This window comes from Scyliorhinus torazame, chromosome 18, assembly GCF_047496885.1.
Source record: "Scyliorhinus torazame isolate Kashiwa2021f chromosome 18, sScyTor2.1, whole genome shotgun sequence".
NCBI classification, from domain to species: Eukaryota; Metazoa; Chordata; class Chondrichthyes; order Carcharhiniformes; family Scyliorhinidae; genus Scyliorhinus; species Scyliorhinus torazame.
Window position 1 is genome coordinate 110,387,747 of NC_092724.1, and position 19,419 is coordinate 110,407,165.

Sequence of the window (19,419 nt, forward strand, 5' to 3'; positions counted from 1 at the left end):
CCTCTTCGGGCGAGTCAAAATAGTGATGCTGGTCCTCAAGTGTGACCCAAAGACGAGCCGGATACAGCAGACCGAACTTCACCTGCTTCTTGAAGAAGATTGACTTGACTTGGTTGAAGCCTGCTGTCTTCCTCGCCACCTCCACACTCGGGTCCTGGTACACCCGCAGGATATTGTTGTCCCACTTACAACTCCGCGTTCGTTTGGCCCACCGAAGAATACATTCCTTGTTCAGGAACCTATGAAATCTCACCACCATTGCCCTCAGAGGGTCCCCCGCTCGCGGCTTCCTTGCAAGCGCTCTGTACGCCCTGTCCACCTCCAATGGTCGGGGGAATGCCCCCTCCCCCAGCCGTTTTTCGAACATACTCGTTACGTATTGCCCAGCGTCTGCTCCCTCAGCCCCCTCCGGGAGCCCTACAATTCTTAAGTTCTGCCGGCGTGACCGATTCCCAAGGTCCTCCACCTTCTCCAGAAGCCTTTTCTGCTGGTCCCAAAGCATCCCCACCTCCAGCTCTACCGCTGTTTGATGCTCCTCCTGCTCAGCCAGCGCCTTCTCAACCTTCTGGATTGCCCGATCCTGGGCGTCCAATCTGTGCTCTAGCCGATCGATCGATTCTTTAATCGGGCCCAAACTTTCCTGCTTCTGCTTGGCAAAACCATCTTGGATGACCTGCATCAACTGCACCCTTGGTCGCTGCGCCGCCACCCCAGGGGTCCGGTCCTCGGCCATGCTGTCTCCTGCTACAGCTTCAACACAGCTCTTGGCTTACTTCTTATTTCTGCCTTTTTGTGAACTTCTGGTTCTTTGCTCTATACACTAATACGTGGAAACGGTGCCCAATTGCATCAGCGTTCGAATTCACCGTTTAAAACCAGAAAAAAGTCCGCGGGAAAGGTCCAGAAGTCCGACCAGAGTGGGAGCCACCAAATGTGCGACTTACTCCTTCATAGCCGCCACCGGAAGTCTGGTGCTACATTTTAAAAGTTCATTTTGATCCTTTGTTTTGCTGTGTCTTAATAATAGCATCAAATAGACAATGGACAACGATGCCTTAGACGTAGCTATGATGTTTGAAGATTCATTTTGGTTTGCTCGTTTCAAAACCTTTCTATTTCCAGATTTGGTGGGGTTTTTTCTTCTAGGTACATGGCTACATTAGGAGAACAACTGGCAGATCTGCACCTTCACAATGCAACGCTGAAAGAACAACAGAGGAAAGATGCACATACTGTAGGTAAATCATTTAACTTTGCTCTAATCTATGTGAAATGTAACTTTGCTGTCATCTATGTGAAATGTAAGCTTTCAGTTTGACAAATCCATAACCCAAATTCATGTGTATCCTTCAGTGACACCAACAACAGATGGAGAAGTCCTATCTGGTAGTTGTGGATGGCTTTTGAGATTCTGCAATCTTTTTTGCAGAAGAGGGGAGGATACATTGTAGGATGCTGATGCTTTTAAGTGTTAAATGCATTGGGTTCAGAGTAAGATTTATTTTTGTTGATTCATCACAATAGGTACTATCATCTGGGGCGGGGGGGGGGGGGGGGGGGGAAGAGTGGTAAAATTATGCTGGACTGTAAAATACTGGGTGGGTGAGGAGTTATGGTATTTTAAGGTAGTTCTTGTTTTTGTTCATGAAACTTGGAAAAGACTACTAGTTGGCACGTTTTACAGAAAACTGGAATTATTAATCGTTTAAAGTAACACTGAAATGTAAGTTTTAGTTTTAACTGAATGAGCTGGAGTTATTTAGCATGGTACAAAGTGAAAACGTGGAATGCTCACTATGAAGAAGGGATTGTACTGTTTTTATAATGGTTTGCTGTATCTGAATTGTTTAAGTGAACACAAATTTATACTTTCCAACTGAATGTTAAGAAGAGATAGATGAAACATTATCATGTTTGGAAAATAGCATTAAAAGTTGAATGAAAATTGTTGTACCACCTAAAAAGTATAAAGACTTTTTATGTTTATGCCTAAATGTTTTTATGCCTAAATATGTTTTTTTGTTCTGTCTGAGATAGGTAAGGGGCCAGGGCAGTCTGAAATGCAGTACGTGAACAAATTTGGGTTTCATATCGCTACCTGCTGCGGTTATCTTCCACAGGTGGGCTGATTTTTGTTCTCCTTGCGCACATTTAGAACTTCAATCTCCTCAGATTCGTTCGTCAGAAATTACTGTACAATTAGAGTGTATTTAAAAATAAAATATAAAGACCGGAACTTTCTGGCCGCTCACACCGGCGCAATCTTCTTGTCCAGCTTGAAGGCTTCACAGTGGTAAGGAGTGCATTCAACGAAAAACCCTATTGACAACGGCGGAGACCAGAAGAGATCCCGCCGCCGGCTAATGGCAGATCACCATCCGCCACCACGAAACACACGGTGGATTGCTGTGGAAACTCCCGCCCATAGATTCAGATATCAAAGAAAATCTTCAATTTATATTGTGCCATTTGTGACCTCTGGATGTTGCAAATTGCTTCACAGCCATGAAATGGAGTTATTGTTAAATTGTAAGAAAATGCAGCAGCCATTCTGTGTAGAGCAAGGCCCCACAACAGCAATAGGATAAATGAGCAGATCATCTGTTTTGGTGATGTTGATTGAAGGTTAACGGTTTATCGGGACAGTGGAGGAACTCCTTTGCACTTCAGATAGTGCCATGGAATCACTGTTCACCACGAAGGCTGAAAGGCCATCTTCATGACAGAATAATATGAAATATAAGGAGAAGGTGTCAAAATACAATCGCTCGTATAAAATTGTCTACCTTTTATGCTACCTGATTACTCTATAACATGAATAGCAATTTTAATTACATTACAAATAAAGTAACTGCAGGTTAGACGTAGCTCTGAAAATCAAATGTAAGTGCATTCTTTATTAATTTTGATGAATATACATCTGTCATTAAACTAACTTTGCTAAGTGTACTTCCATATAATCAGAATAAATTTGAGTAAATTACAACTTGTGATAAATAAACTGGTAGAGCACCAGTGACTATTGCAGAGTGATAAGCATATGAATCCAAACTAGTGACTCTCCACATCTATCAAATTCGTAATGTTAGCTTCTTCACCGTTGAAAGTGCACAGTGGTGTGTACTTTCCTTGCGGGAAAGAGGGGTTACTGGGCAAAGGAGTGAGTTATTTTCGACTCCTCTAGATTCTGAAATGTCTAATGCAATTGTTCCCCAAATTGTACTCCAGACAGTGACCAGACTGAAAGATGTTGAACAAATTAGGGTGGCACAGTGGTTAGCACTGCTGCCGCACAGAACCAGGGATCCTGGTTCAATTCGAGCCATGGGTGACTTGTGGAATTTTCACGTTCTCCCCGTGCCTACGTAGGTTTCTTCCAGGTGCTTAGGTTTCCTCCCACAGTCCAAAGATGTCAGGTTAGGTGGATTGGCCATGATCAGTGCGCAGGATGGGGTCGTGGGCCTAGGTAAGGTGGGTGCAGACTCGATGGGCCAAATGGCCTCCTTCTGCACTGTAGGGATTCTTTGCAGAATAAGGATTGGATTAAGAACCTGGAAGCTGCTGCTGGTCCATGGTTGAAGCAAGTTTTATAATAGAGGAGGAAGAAAATTACAAATTCAAAATTAATCAACTGCATTCTAGAAATTGATCATAAAAAGGGCAGTATGGTGGCGCAGTGGTTAGCACTGCTGCCTCATGGTGCCGAAGTCCCAGGTTCGATCCCGGCTCTGGGTCACTGTCCGTGCGGAGTTTGCACAATCTTCCCGTGTTTGCGTGGGTTTCGCCCCTACAACCCAAAGATGTGCAGGGTAGGTGGATTGTCCACGCTAAATTGCCCCTTAATTGGAAAAAATTAATTGGGTGCTCTAAATTTAAAAAGAAAGGAATTGACCATAGAAGATTGCAATCCATTGAAAGGATCAGTTACTCACAGTTTGCCTATCAAAGCTTACTGAAATTAAAATGATCTTCAAACACTGCAAAATAAGCACTTTTAAAGGCAATGCTTATTTCTTTAGCTTTGCTTTAAATAAAAGTTACTTTTCTGTGTAATATGTTATATTTATAACTGACCAAACCCTTTGGACAATGTTTGTGGAATCAGCTTTACTAAATACTGTTAAGCACTAGATTACCATTACAGACCCGATGCCTTATCACTGGTATGCTCGTGCCAATATAATTTGGCTGAAAAGTGTGCCAGCCAGTATAATTCATTAATAAAATGAGAAATACTGGCATGAATCGTATTGCTGTCTGGACACAGTCCATACTATTTTTAGCCTAAACATTTACTTTTAAACCCTTTTACCACCACCAAAGGTGAGCAGAAATTATGAGAAGTACCATTAACTGATCGAGACCTGTTCTGTGCAATAAATTGCATTTTGATGTTGCATTTGTAAGGAGGGGTGTGGGTAGGAGGGCAGACCAAGGCACAGTTGAAAAGTTAGAATTTTTCGCAAAAAACATTTAAAGGCATAAAAGGAGACTTTAGAAAGAGGACTTGTGTTCATAGTGCTTTATGATAGCCAAAAGTGTTTTGCAACTAATTCTGAGGTGCATTCTGTTGCCTTGAGAGCCCATTAAACAAATAAGGTTCCACAAACAATAAATGAGCGAATGACCAGTTAATATGTTTTGGCGTGAGGGATACCCGTTGGTCAGGAGATCAAGGGAACACCCTGTTCTTCTTGGAATAATCCCATGGGGCCGGTTTAGCTCAGTGGGCTAAACAGCTGGTTTGTGATGCCAAACAAGGCCAGCAGTGCGGGCTCAATTCCTGTACCTGCTGAGGTTATTCTTGTAGCTACGACTTCTCAATGTTGCCCCTCACCTGAGGTGCGGTGATCCTGAGGTTAAATCACCACCAGTCAGCTCTCCCCCTCAAAAGGGAAAGCAACCTATGGTCATCTGGGACTGTGGCAATGTTACATTACTTTTGGAACCGGTTTAGCTCAGTGGGCTAGACATTTGGTTTGTGATGCAGAGCAAGGCCAACAGCAAGGGTTCAATTCCCATACCAACTGAGATTATTCAGGAAGGCCCACCTTCTCAACCTTTCCCCTCGTCTGAGGTGAATCTGTGGTGATCCTCAGGTTAAATCACCACCAGTCAGCTCTTCCCCCTCAAAGGGGAAAGCACCTATGATCACCTGGGACGATGGCAACTTTATTCTTTTTTAATCCCTTGGTATCATTGACCTTTATATAAACATCCAGACGAGACCTTGTTTAACATCTTACTGAAAAGTGGTGTTTCCAACAATGCATCCATCACTCCATAACTCTTACTAGATTAAGTGCTCAAGTCTGAGGGCAGGCTTGGAGATGGCACAACTTCCTGATTCCAATAAAAACATTCTCAGTTGAGCAAATATGATACCTTCAGGATCGATATCTTTTGGGAGAGTGTAAACTACGAAACGAATGGCTTCTAATGGCGAGCAAAGCACAGTCCAGAGTTACAGCAACTTTAATTGAAGGTTGAAATATATGGTTGGAAAAGATTCCTTAAGTAATGAAGGGGTAGGTGTGGGGTCTGAAAATCAGGACAAGGATCTTCAAAGCAGTTTCTTGCAGCATAGAGAGGAAAATTGAGATTTCAAAATAATGGAAGCGAGAATGAAACAGGCGAGAAAATAAAAGAAATTAACATAAACTAAATGATTACTTACAGAAATGGCATTAGAGAAGACACATTAGGGCAGCACAGTGGCGCAGTGGGTTAGCCCTGCTGCCTCACGGCGCCAAGGTCGCAGGTTCAATCCCTGCTCTGGGTCACTGTCTGTGTGGCGTTTGCACATTCTCCCCGTGTTTGCGTGGGTTTCGCCCCCACAACCCAAAGATGTGCAAGGTAGGTGGATCGAACACGCTAAATTGCCCCTTAATTGGGAAAAAAATGAATTGGGTACACTAAATTTATGAAAAAAAAAGAGAAAACACATTAGTAGTTATGCAAACTATCACTAGGTTTTACAAGGGAAATTAATGTTAAGATCACTGGGAAGAAGATTAGGCTCAAAATCAATGCATCCCCAAAGAATTATGCCATATTGTTAGGGTGTGGGTGGAATCTACAAAGTACTAATGGAAATGTGCCGATGACTAGTAACCAAAGGGTTAATTCTGCCTGACGAACTAACTTGCTTTCTTCTAAGGATGTTCCATTCCAGGTGGAATTTCAAAAATTCTATTTTGCAATGTGCCTGGACCTCGAGTTCACATGAAAGGCTTCACAAATTGAAATTACTCAGTAACATCAGGAGGTGAAATTGGCTGAAAGAGAGGAAGCAACAGGCACCAGTTAGTGGAGGAGTGTCATCCTTGGGTTATATATCAGTAGAATGACCCAGGACTCAATGCTGGGACTTCATGCTATACTTTACCTATACATTTTCAGGCAATATTAAACTGTTGGTATTGCAAGATAAGTTAATATTCTGTAACTTTGTTGTTTACTATTGGGCAGTGTCATGTTAGTGTCCTAGGCCCAACCATCTTCAGCTGCTTCATCAATGACCTGCCTTCCAACATAAAGTCAGATGTGGGGATATTCACTGATGACTGCATTTGTTCAGCATCATTCGCAGCTTCTCAGACATTGAATCAGTCCACTTGCAAATTCAGCAAGGCCTAGACAATATCCAGGCTTGGCTGACAAGTGGCAAGTAACATTCGTGCCACACAACTGCCAGGCAATGACTATCTCCAATAAGAGAGAATCAAGCCATCGCACTTTGACATTCAATGCATCCCCCTCTATCAACTTCCTGGGGGTTACCATTGACCAGAAACTGAACTGAACGAGCCATACAAATACTGCGGCGACAAGAGTAAGTCCGAGGCTAGGAATCCTCTGGTGAGTAACTCACCTCTTGACTTCCCGAAGCCTGCCCACCACATCCAGGGCCTAAATCAGGAGTATGATGGAATACTCCCCACTTGCTTGGATGAGTGCAGCTCCAACAACACTCAAGAAGCTTGACACCATCCAGGACAAAGCAACTCACTTGATTGGCACCCCTTCTAAAAACATCACTCCCTCCACCACAGCACACAGTCGAAGCAGTGTATCCCATCTAGAAGATACACTGCAGGAACTCCCCAAAACTTCTTAGGCAGCATCTTCCAAACCCATGGCCACTACCAACTAGAAGGACAAGGGCAGCAGATACATGGGAACACCAAAACTTGGAAGTTCCCTTCCAAGTCAATCATCATCTTGACCTGGAAATATATCACAGTTTCTTCACGGCTGCTGGGTCAAAATCCTGGATCTCCCTCCATAGTAGCACTGTGGGTGTACCTACACCACATGGAATGCAGCAGTTCAAGAAGGCAGCTCATCACTACCTTCTCTTTTTTAAACAACACAATTTTTCCCCTTACAAACAGTAACCCCCCCCCTCCCGTAACAAAATAACGCAAAATCTCCCTGAGCAAGATATATACATGGCAAGATGGTATATTTACATAGCTTTATACACTGGCTCTTGGCCGCACGTACCGTTTCTCCCCACCCTCCATGCCATCTCCCGCTCGTCCATCCCCTCAAACAATCTCTCGTTTCTCCCCCCCCCCCCCCACCCAGGGTTGCTGCTGACCGACCTTCCTCTAACGCTCCACGAGATAGTCTAGGAACGGTTGCCACCGCCTGTAAAACCCCTGTGCAGACCCTCTCAAAGCAAACTTAATTCTCTCCAATTTTATGAACCCCGCCATGTCGTTAATCCAGGCCTCCAGGCTAGGGGGCTTCGCCTCCTTCCACAATAGCAAGACCCTTCGCCGGGCTACTAGTGACGCAAAGGCCAGAATTCCGGCCTCTTTCGCCTCCTGCACTCCCGGCTCATCCACTACTCCAAATATTGCTAGTCCCCAGCTTGGCTTGACCCGGACTTTCACCACCTGGGATATTGCTCCCGCCACTCCTCTCCAGAACCCCTCCAATGCCGGGCATGACCGAAACATATGGACATGGTTCGCCGGGCTCCCTGAACATCTTTCACATCTATCCTCTACCCCAAAGAACCTACTCAGCCTCGCCCTCGTCAAATGCGCTCTGTGAACCACCTTAAATTGTATCAGACTGTGCCTGGCACACGAGGAGGAGGTATTAACCCTACCCAGGGCATCAGCCCATAGCCCTTCCTCAATCTCCTCCCCCAGCTCCTCCTCCCATTTACCTTTCAATTCTACTAGCGCTTCCCCCTCTTCTTTCATCTCTTGGTATATTTCCGACACCTTGCCCTCCCCAACCCACACCCCCGAGATCACCCTATCTTGAACTTCTTGTGCCGGGAGCAACGGAAATTCCCTCACCTGTTGCCTCACAAAAGCTCATCACTACCTTCTCAAGGGCAATTATGGATGGGCAACAAATGCTGGCCTAGCCAGCGAAGCCCACATCTCGTAAAAATCGATTAGAAAAAAAATAGGTTGGATGTATTTCGCATTGAGTCCTTTAAAATCCTTGATTATTTTTAATATAGTTCATGTGATACTTATTTTTCTTTCGTTTGAAAAGTACTTTGCATTTATCTGCGTTAAATTTCAGCTGAGAGTCATAGAATCATAGAATTTACAGTGCAGAAGGAGGCCATTCGGCCCATCGAGTCTGCACTGGCTCTTGGAAAGAGCACCCTACCAAGCCCCCCCCCCCATTCCCATAACCCAGTAACCCCACCCAAGACTAAGGGCAATTTTGGACACTAAGGGCAATTTAGCATGGCCAATCCGCCTAACCTGCACATCTTTGGACTGTGGGAGGAAACCGGAGCACCCGAAGGAAACCCACGCACATGGGAGAACATGCAGACTCCGCACAGACAGTGACCCAAGCCGAGAATCGAAGCTGGGTCCCTGGAGCTGTGAAGCAATTGTGCTAACCACTATAAGAATATATGAGTATAAGAATTGGCAAGTCATGTTGCAGCTGTATAGAACCTTAGTTAGGCCACACTTGGAGTATAGTGTTCAATTCTGGTCGCCACACTACCAGAAGGATGTGGAGGCTTTAGAGAGGGTGCAGAAGAGATTTACCAGAATGTTGCCTGGTATGGAGGGCATTAGCTATGAGGAGCGGTTGAATAAACTCGGTTTGTTCTCACTGGAACGACGGAGGTTGAGGGGCGACCTGATACAGGTCTACAAAATTATGAGGGGCATAGACAGAGTGGATAGTCAGAGGCTTTTCCCCAGGGTAGAGGGGTCAATTACTAGGGGGCATAGGTTTAAGGTGAGAGGGACAAGATTTAGACTAGATGTATGAGGTTTTTACACAGAGGGTAGTGGGTGCCTGGAACTTGCTGCCGGAGGAGGTGGTGGAAGCAGGGACGATAGTGACATTTAAGGGGCATCTTGACAAATACATAAATATGATGGGAATAGAGGAATACGGACCCAGGAAGTGTAGAAGATTGTAGATTAGTCGGGCAGCATGGTCGGCACGGGCTTGGAGGGCCGAAGGGCCTGTTCCTGTGCTGTACATTTCTTTGTTCTTTGTACGCTACCGTGCTGCCCATCTGCCAGACCCTAATTTTATCCAACTTACCCTGTTATCTGTACCCGATTGGTATTGTCAGCAAATGTGACTACCTTACATTGAGTTTCATAGACCATAAACACAGTGTCATTACTTTGTTAATGCAGTGAAACTGGTTTTTGGAAGAAGCGCTAACATCATCACATTGGACTATTTGCAAAAGTCCAGACCACCTAGCAAAGATTATTTCCTTTGTCTTTTTTTTGTAACAGTTTAATATAACTGAGTGACTTGCTGGGTCATTTTAGAGGGCAGTTAGGAGTCAACCACATTGCAGTCGGCCTGGAGTTACCGTACCAGCCTCCCCGAACAGGCGCCGGAATGTGGCGACTAGGGGCTTTTCACAGTAACTTCATTTGAAGCCTACTTGTGACAATAAGCGATTTTCATTTTCATTTCATGTAGGCCAGACCAGATAAGGACAATAGTTTTCCATCCCTAATAGGCATTCGTGAATCAATTTTTTTTTCCCTACAATCTGATAAATCATGATCCCTATTACTGAGACTAGCTTCTGCCGGGCACTCGGCTCCAGATCTTATTACAACCTTTGTTCAAACATGGACTAAAGAACTGAATTTCAGAGGTGAGTTGAGAGTGACTGCCCTTGACATCAAGGCAATGTTTGACCGAGTGTGCCATCAAACTGCCCGAGCAAAACTGAAGTCAGTGAGAATCAGGGGACTCCACTTGTTGGAACCAGGCCTAGCACCAAGGAAGATGATTGTGGTTGTTGGAGGGTAATTATTTTACCCACAGGACATGACTGCAGGGAGTTCCTCAGGATAATGTCCTAGGCCCAACCATCTTCAGTTGATTCAGCAGTGACCTCCCTGGCCCCCCGCTCCCCCCAGCATCAGAAATGTGGATGTTGGCTGATGATTGCACAGTGTTCAGTACCAGTTGCATCTCCTCAGATACTGAAGTGGGTCATATCTGCAAAAAACAAGACCTAGACAATATTCAGGCTTGAGCTGATAAGTGGCACCACACAAGTGGCACCACACCACACTAAGCAATGCCCACCTGCAACAAGAGAATATAACCATTTCTCCATGATATCCACTCCACGTGATGTCAAGAAACAGCTGAAGGCACTGGATACTGCAAAGGCTATCGGCTTGAAAATATCCCGGCAATACTACTAAAGGCTTGTGTCCCAGAACTTGCCGCACCCCTAGCCAAGCTGTTCCAGTACAGCTACAGCACTGGAATCTACCCGGCAATGTGGAAAATTGCCCAGGTGCCCTGTACACAAGAAACAGGACAAATCCAACCCAGCCAATTACCGCCCTATCAATCTATTCTCCATCATCAGCAAACTGATGGAAGGAGTCATTAACAGTGCTATCAAAGGGGGACTTCCGGTGGCGACTATGAGGGAGTAGGTCGCACATTTGGTGGCTACCGTTTCGGTTGGACTTTTGGACCTTTTCCCCTGACTTTTTTGCGCTTTTCAGCGCGGAACTGGAAAGCAAATGTACTCAGGCAGTGCACTCATACACAGAGTTGTATGGACTTAAGAAGCCGGAGGGACCGTAAACAGCAGAAGAAGTGGTCAAACAAGGGCACGGTGGAGGCTGTGAGAGAGACCAATATGGCCAGTGTCCAGAGCAAGGCGCCGACTGCCCGGCCTACAATGGAACAGCTGCTACAGGCCGTGCAGGAGGGCTCTTTAGCTCTGAAGCGCGATAATTTGGAGCCGCTCCAGAAGTCGATGGACCGATTTGAAAAAAGGCTGGATGATCAGGCTGAGAAGCTCCAGAAGCTGGAGCTGGAGAAGACGGTGGAAGAGCAGGCAGACTTTAAAACGGTGGTGGACGTGGAGATTCGGAGTCTGAGGGATCAGCAAATAATGCTCCTGGAAAGGCTGGAGGACCTGGACAACAGATCTCGCCGGCAGAATGTAAGAATTGTTGGCCTCCCGGAGGGGGCTGAGGGGCTGGATGCTGCCGCGTATGTGGCAGATATGTTCCAGAAGCTGCTGGGGAACGAGGTGTTCCCTCGCCCACCGATGGTGGACAGGGCACACAGAGTGCAGGTGAGGCAGCTGCGACGAGGGGGTCCCGCACGAGCGACGGTGGTCCGGTTCCACAGGTACCTGGACAAGGAGCGGATTCTGCAATGGGCCAAGAGCACACGACGCTGTACCTGGACAATAGCACCCTGCGTGTTTACCAAGACCTGAGCACTGAGGTGGCCAGGAGGAGGGGAGGCTAAAGGCAGGTGAAGGAGATTTTGTACAAGAACAAGGTGAAAATTCGGGCTGCTTTTTCCGGCGTGACTGTGGGTTACGTATGAGAGCCAGCACCACAATTTCGACGAACCCGAGGCAACGATGGGCTTTGTTAAGAAGCAAGGGCTGGCTCTGAGCTGAGGACTCTTGGACTCATGGTGGAACTTTTAAGTCTTATTTGGTTTCTCTCTCGCTTTGAGAGATGCCTGCATGCTTGGGTCCGTTCTTTTCATTTTTTCGACCTTCTTAGGTTGATGTATTTTGTTGCGATGTGTTTCTCTTGTTCTTTTTCGTGGCTTACCCTGAATGTTTCCTTTTGTGGTATCTTGTTTGGTTGGAGGTTTGGTAGGGGGAAAATAAAAAATAAAGTAGTTAAAAAAGGTGTGGTGGGGGTTTGGGGGGAATTTTTTGCAATCTTTTTCTGTGTGTGGAGGGGAAGAGCTGAGAGTGCCTGGTACTTCTTATCTCTATTTGTTTGATCTAAATTGCACTATTGCAGGGGATGTCTTTGAATTGTATAGAGTGTGTGTTTAAGCAGGGCTGGTTTGGGGAAGTGGTATGGATGGGGAGGGGAGCCAGGGAACAATGGGTGAGAGACGCGCTGGCGCCGAAGCGGGGAGCCACCAGGCTAGCTGGGTGGGCTAGTCAATGGAAGCCAGGTGGGGGCGGATTCATAGAGTTCGACTAGAGCAGGGGTTAGGTGGTCGGATGGTGTTAGTAGGGGGGGAGGGGGGTAAGTTGATCTGCTGATGATGAGGTGGAAACTGGTCATGGCAACAGTGAGGAGGTCATGGGTGGAGCCGGCCAGGAGGCGGGCCAGAGGAACACGACACATGGCTGGGGGGTTGGCCAAGGAAATGGGATGGCTGATCGGCAAAGGGGAGGGGGCAGTGTCCCCCAACCAGGCTGATCACCTGGAATGTTAGAGGGCTAAACGGGCCAGTGATTTCACACATTTGCGGGTTCTGAAGGCGGACGTAGTCATGCTGCAGGAGACGCACCTGAAAATGGCAGACCAGGTTAGGTTGAGGAAGAGCTGGGTTAGTCAGGTCTTTCATTCGGGGCTCGACACTAAGATAAGACGAGGGGGTTGCGATCCTGATTAATAAAAGGGCTCAATTTGAGGTGGAGGGTACAGTTGCGGATGGGGCGGCAGATTTGTTATGGTTAGGGGTAAGCTCAAAGGGGTGAGAGTAATCTTGGTCAGTGTGTGTGCCCCTAATTGGACGTTGTGGATTTTATCAGGAGGTTGCTAGGGAAGATCCCCGACTTGCACTCGCGCAAACTGATCATGGGTGGGGACTTTAATACAGTCCTGGACCCGAGCCTGGATCGGTCGTCTTCAAAAACGGGCAGATTGCCAGCGATGGCAAAGGAACTGAGAGGGTTCATGGAGCAAATGGGGGGAGCTGATCCATGGAGATATAGCCGGCCCGTACTACTCCCACGTCCATAAGGTGTATTCCCGAATTGATTTCTTTGGCATGAGTAGGGACTTGCTGGCCGGGATGGTGGGGCAGAATATTCGGCAATTACCATATCGGATCATGCTCCGCACTGGGTGGACCTACGGATTTGTAAGGATAGCTTCCAGCGCCCACAATGGAGGTTGGAAGGTGGATTGCTTGCGGACGAGGCAATGTGTGAGAAATGCATGCAGAATTACCTGCAGGTAAATGACACCGGAGAAGTCTCAGCAGCAGTGCTCTGGGAGACGCTGAAGGCAGTGGTGAGAGGGAGCTGATCTCAATCCGGGCCCATAAGGACAGGACAGACAGGGCAGAAAACGGACCGACTGGTTAGGGAAATTCTTCGGACGGACAGGAGCTACGCGGAGTTCCCGAGGCCAGAGTTACTCAGGAAACGACAGAGGCTGCAGGCCGAGTTCGGGGTGCTGACTACAGGCAAGGTTGTAGAGCAGCTTAGAAAGGCAAAAGATGCGATATATGAGCATGGAGAGAAGGCCAGCAGAATGCTCGCGCAACAACCAAGGAAGAGTGAAGCGGCTAGGGAGATAGGAAGGATAGCGGATGGGGAAGGACATCTGGTGGGGGACCCGGCAGGGCTGAACAAGGTGTTTAGGGACTTTTACAGTAAGTTATGCACTTCGCAACCCCCCAGGGGACCGGAGGGGATGAGGCGATTCCTGGACAGACTGACCTTCCCAAGAGTGGGTAGGGGGTTGGTAGACAGACTGGGGGCCCTGGTTGGGATCGAAGAGGTACTGGAGAGCCTGAAGGTCATGCAGTCAGGTAAAGCCCTGGGACCGGATAGGTATCTGGTGGAGTTTTACAAAAGTTTGCCCAGATAGTGAGGTCAGTGCTGGTCAGGGTTTTTAACGAGGCAAGAGACAGAGGGGTCCTACCCCCGACGATGTTGCAGGCCACTATTTCGCTTATTCTGAAAAGGGATAAAGACCCGGAGGCCTGCGGGTCTTATAGTCCGATCTCTTTGATCAACGCAGACGCTAAGTTACTGGCCAAGATCTTGGCGACTAGAATTGAGGACTGTGTACCGGATGTAATTGGGGAGGACCAAACTGGGTTCGTAAAGGATAGGCAACTGGCGGCCATCTAAGAAGGCTGCTTAATGTGATCATGATGCCCCCGGAGAGCAGGGAGGCTGAGATAGTTATAGCTATGGATGCGGAAAAGGCTTTCGACCGAGTCGAGTGGGACTATCTGTGGGACGTGCTGGGAAGGATTGGGTTCGGGGAGGGGTTCATTGACTGGGTTAGGCTGCTATACCAGGCCCCAGAGGCTAGTGTGAGGTTGAACAGGACGACATCAGATTACTTCAGACTGTACCATGGACAAGACAGGGTTGCCCTCTCTCCCGCTGCTGCTCGTGCTGGCCATAGAGCCGCTGGCAATTGCTCTGAGAGCTTCAAAAGACTGGAAAGGGCTGGTCCGGCGTGTGTGTGGGGGTGGGGGGGGGGGGTGGAGGAGAGTAGGCTGAAGGGGTTGCCGCGTTCAGGCTGGTGGGATAAAGCTTTAGATACTTGGGGATACAGGTAGCACGGGACTGGGGCAGGTTGCATAAGCTCAACCTGTCGCGATTGGTGGAACGAGTGAGGGAGGAGGTTCGGAGCTGGGATGCGCTCCCGCTGTCACTAGTGGGTAGGGTGTAGACTGTTAAGATGACGATTCTCCCGAGATTCTTGTTCATATTTCAGTGTCTCCCCATTTTCCTGAGGTCCTTTAAGAGGCTGAATAAAATTATCCTGGGATTTGTCTGGGCGGGGAAGTCCCCGCGGGTGAGGAAGGTGATGCTCGAAAGGAACAGAGGGGAAGGGGGGCTGGCGTTGCCGAACTTTAGCAACTACTACTGGGTGGTCAACATAGCGATGATAAGGAAATGGATGGTGGGCACAGGGTCGGTCTGGAAGCGGATGGAGGCTGCTTCGTGATCTGTTCCTGGAAGGGAGCTTCCCGAGCATGAGGGCGTTGGAGAAGAAGTTCGGGCTGGCAGGAGGGAATGACTTTGGACACTTACAGGTGCGGGATTTTGTGTGCAGACTGGTGCCATCCTTTCCACGCCTCCCACCAAAGAGGAGGCAGGACAGGGTAATTTCTCGGGGAGAGGTAGGTGAGGGTAGAGTCTCAGATATTTACAAAGAACTAATGGGAGCAGAGGATACACAGACTGATGACCTGAAGCTTAAGTGGGAAGAGGAGCTCGGGGGGGAGATCGAGGACGGTATTTGGGCAGAAGCTCTGGGCAGAGTAAACACGACCGCAACGTGTGCCAGGCTCAGTCTGATCCAGTTTAAGGTCGTGCACCGGGCCCACATGACGGTGGCCCGGATGAGCAAATTTTTCGGGCTTGGGGACAAGTGTGCCAGATGTGCCGGTGGGCCGGCTAATCACGTGCACATGTTCTGTCGTGCACTTTGGGGTGTCGGAGGACCCGGGAGTCCAGGAGGAGAAGGAGGCCGACGTCTTGGCCTTTGCTTCCCTGGTAGCCCGACGACGAATACTGTTGGCATGGAGGGACCCAAAGCCCCCGAAGACCGAAGCATGGCTGTCGGACATGGCGAGCTTTCTCGGTCTAGAAAAGGTTAAGTTCGCCTTGAGAGGTTCATTAACGGGTTCGCCCGGAGGTGGCAGCCATTCATTGACTTCTTCACGGACAATTAATCGTCAGCGGGGGGGGGGGGCTAGGGTAGTGTCGAGTAGGGGTGGTTTCGGAAGATCCTTGCGAGGATGGAGTCATGGTTTGCACTATGGGTTATTTGCTTTTCCTTTTGTACGGGACTATACAATGTCATTGTTTTATATGCCAAAAATACCTCAATAAAATAGCTTGTTTAAAACAAAAACTGCTATCAAGCGGCACTTACTCAGCAATAACCTGCTCACGGATGCTCAGTTTGGGTTCCGCCAGGGTCACTCAACTCCTGACCTTATTACAGCCTTGGTTCAAACATGGACAAAAGGGCTGAATGCCAGAGTTGAGGTGAAAGTGACTGCCTTTGACATCAAGGCAGCATTTGACCAAGTATGGCATCAAGGAGCCCTAGCTAAACTGGAGTTAATGGGAATTATGGGGAAAACTCTCTGCTGGTTGGAGTCATACCTGGCACAAAGGAAGATGGTTGTGATAGTTGGAGGTCAATCATCTCAGCTTCAGGACATCACTGCAGGAGTTCCTCAGGGTAGTGTCCGAGGCCCAACCATCTTCAGTTGCATCATCAATTAAAAGGCCTGAAGTGGGGATGGTTGCGGATGACTGCACGATGTTCAGCACCATTCGCGACACCCTCAGATAATGAAGCAGTCCAAGTCCAAATGCAACAGGACCTGGACAATATCCAGGCGGGGCTGACAAATGGCAAGTTACATTCGTGCCACAGAAGTGCCAGGCAATTGCCATCTCCTCCAAGAGAGGTTCTAACCATCGACCCTTGACAGTCAATGGCATTAGCATTGCTGAATCCCCCACAATCAAAATCCTGGAGGTTAGCATTCATCATAAACTGAACTGGACTAGCCACTTTAATACTGTGGCTGCCAGGGCAGGTCAAAGACTAGGAATCCTACGGCGAGTAACTCACCTCCTGACCCCCCCAAAGCTTATTCACCATATGCAAGGCACAAGTCCACAGTGTAATGGAATACTCCCCACTTGCCCAGATGAGTGCAGCTCCAACAACACTGAAGAAGCTCAACACCATCCAGGCAAAAGCAGTCTGCTTGATTGCTCCCCCTTCCATAAACATTCAAACCCTTCACCACAGATGAACAGTGGCAGCCATGTGTACCATCTACAAGATGCACTGCAGTAACTCACCACGTTCCTCAGATAGCACCTTCCAAACCTACGACCACGACCATCGAGAAGGACATGGCAGCAGATACCTGGAACCCCATCACCTGGAGTCCCCTCCAGGTCACTCTCCACCCTGTATTGGAAATATTTTGCCGCTCCTTCACTGTCACTGGGGCAACATCCTGGAATTCCCTTCCTTTTAAAAAAAATATATTTATTAAAGTTTTTTAACACAATTCTTCTCCCTTACAAACAATAAACCCCCCCCCCTGTAACAAAAAAAACGAGAAATCGCGCAGAGCAAGATATATACATGGCAAAATGATATATTTACACAGCTTTGTACACTGGCCCTCACCCGTACGTGCCAGTTTCCCCAACCCTTCATGTTATCTCTTGCTCATCCACCCTCCCAGGCAGTCCCCCCTTCCCCCCCCCCCCCCCCCCCCCCCCCCAGGACGTCCCCTCCCCCCCCCCCCCCCCCCCCCCCCCCCCACCCAAGGTTGCTGCTGCTGCTGACCGACCTTCCTCTAACGCTCCGCGAGATAGTCTAGGAACAGTTGCCACCGCCTGTAGAACCCCTGCGCAGACCCTCTCAAGGCGAACGTAATCCTCTCCAACTTTATGAACCCAGCCATATCATTTCTCCAGGCTGGGGGGCTTCGCCTCCTTCCACATTAGCAAGATCCTTCGCCGGGCTACTAGGGACGCAAAGGCCAGAATGCCGGCCTCTTTCACCTCCTGCACTCCCGGTTCGTCCACTACTCCAAATATTGCTAGCCCCCAGCTTGGCTTGACCCGGACTTTCACCACCTGAGATATTGCTCCCGCCACTCCTCTCCAGAACCCCTCCAGTGCCGGGCATGACCAAAACATATGGACATGGTTCGCCGGGCTCCCTGAGCACCTTCCACATCTGTCCTCTACCCCAAAGAACGTACTCAACCTCGCCCCCGTCAAGTGCGCTCTGTGGACCACCTTAAATTGTATCAGGCTGAGCCTGGCACACGAGGAAGAGGAATTAACCCTACCTAGGGCATCAGCCCACAGACCTTCCTCGATCTCCTCCCCCAGCTCCTCCTCCCATTTACCCTTCAACTCTTCTACCAGCGCTTCCCCCTCTTTCAACTCCTGGTGTATTTCCGACACCCTGCCCTCCCCGACCCATACACCCGAGATCACCCTATCTTGAACTTCTTGTGCCGGGAGCAACGGGAATTCCCTCACCTGTCGCCTCACAAAAGCCCTCACCTGCATATATCTAAAGGCATTTCCCGGGGGTAACTCGAACTTCTCCTCCAGTGCCCCTAGGCTAGCAAACGTCCCGTCGATGAACAGGTCCCCCATTCTTCCAATCCCCGCCCGATGCCAGCTCTGGAACCCGCCGTCCATCTTCCCCGGGACAAACCGGTGGTTACCCCTGATCCTGGAATTCCCTTCCTAACATCACTGTGGGTGCACCTACACCTCCAGGACTGCCGCGATTCAAGAAGGCAACTCACCACCACCTTCTGAAGGGCAATAAATGCTGGTCTGACCAGCGAAGTCCACGTCCTGTAAATGAATTTTTAAAAAAATGATCTGTATGCCCACTCTGAATTCAACTACTACCTGAGAACAAACTTCAGGTGTATCCATGCCCACTAGGAATCAAGTTAAGAGTGTTCAATTCATTTCATGTCAGACCCAGAAATGGAAACTTATGATGTATCACCAGAAAAAAGTTCAGTTTAGAATAGAGTCAAATTGTTTGCTGCAGGATGTTTTGAAACTGAACAGAATGAGTGAGATATGTGACAATGGCACAACATCTTCCTTTGTAGCATTTAAGACAAAATTAGCAATTGTTGATAATTTGCAAGATAACAATTTTTTTTAAAGCAGCGATTTGAGACTTTTGTAATAAACTTCAATGAACATAAGAAATAGGAATAGGTATGATAGCACAGTGGTTAGCACCGTTGCCTCACAGCTCCGGGGTCCCAGGTTCAATTCCCGGCTTGGGTCACTGTCTGTGCGGAGACTGCACGTTCTCCCCGTGTCTGCGTGGGTTTCCTCCGGGTGCTCTGGTTTCCTCCCACAGTCCAAAGGTGTGCAGGTTAGGTGGATTGGCTAAGGTTAGGTGGGGTTACTGGGTTACGGGGATAGGGTGGTGTATGCTTATGAAGGGTGCTCTTTCCAAGGGTCAATGCAGACTTGATGGGCCAAATGGCCTCCTTCTGCACTGTAAATTCTATGATTCTATAAGCCATTTGGCCCTTGGAGTCTGCTTAGCCTTTTACCTATGTCAAAGATTTAAAACAGAAAATTAAACGGTAAATACAGGCTTGATTGAAAGGAATCCGTTGACTGTATTCACGGTATGAACC

At 48.1% G+C, this 19,419-nt stretch overlaps 1 protein-coding gene across 4 annotated transcripts in view; it reads left to right on the top strand.

The window, feature by feature from the left end:
• fn3krp (fructosamine 3 kinase related protein) overlaps window positions 1-19,419 on the top strand; it is a 41,535-nt gene that overhangs the window by 20,385 nt on the left and 1,731 nt on the right. For 2 of the 4 annotated variants that reach the window (XM_072483140.1, XM_072483139.1), the window contains exons 3-4: window positions 1,123-1,238; window positions 2,038-2,120. In XM_072483140.1, the coding sequence (XP_072339241.1) occupies window positions 1,123-1,238; window positions 2,038-2,120 (199 nt within the window). The remainder of the gene's footprint in view (window positions 1-1,122; window positions 1,239-2,037; window positions 2,121-19,419) is intronic. The other 2 variants (XM_072483142.1, XM_072483141.1) reach the window with 2 other exon arrangements.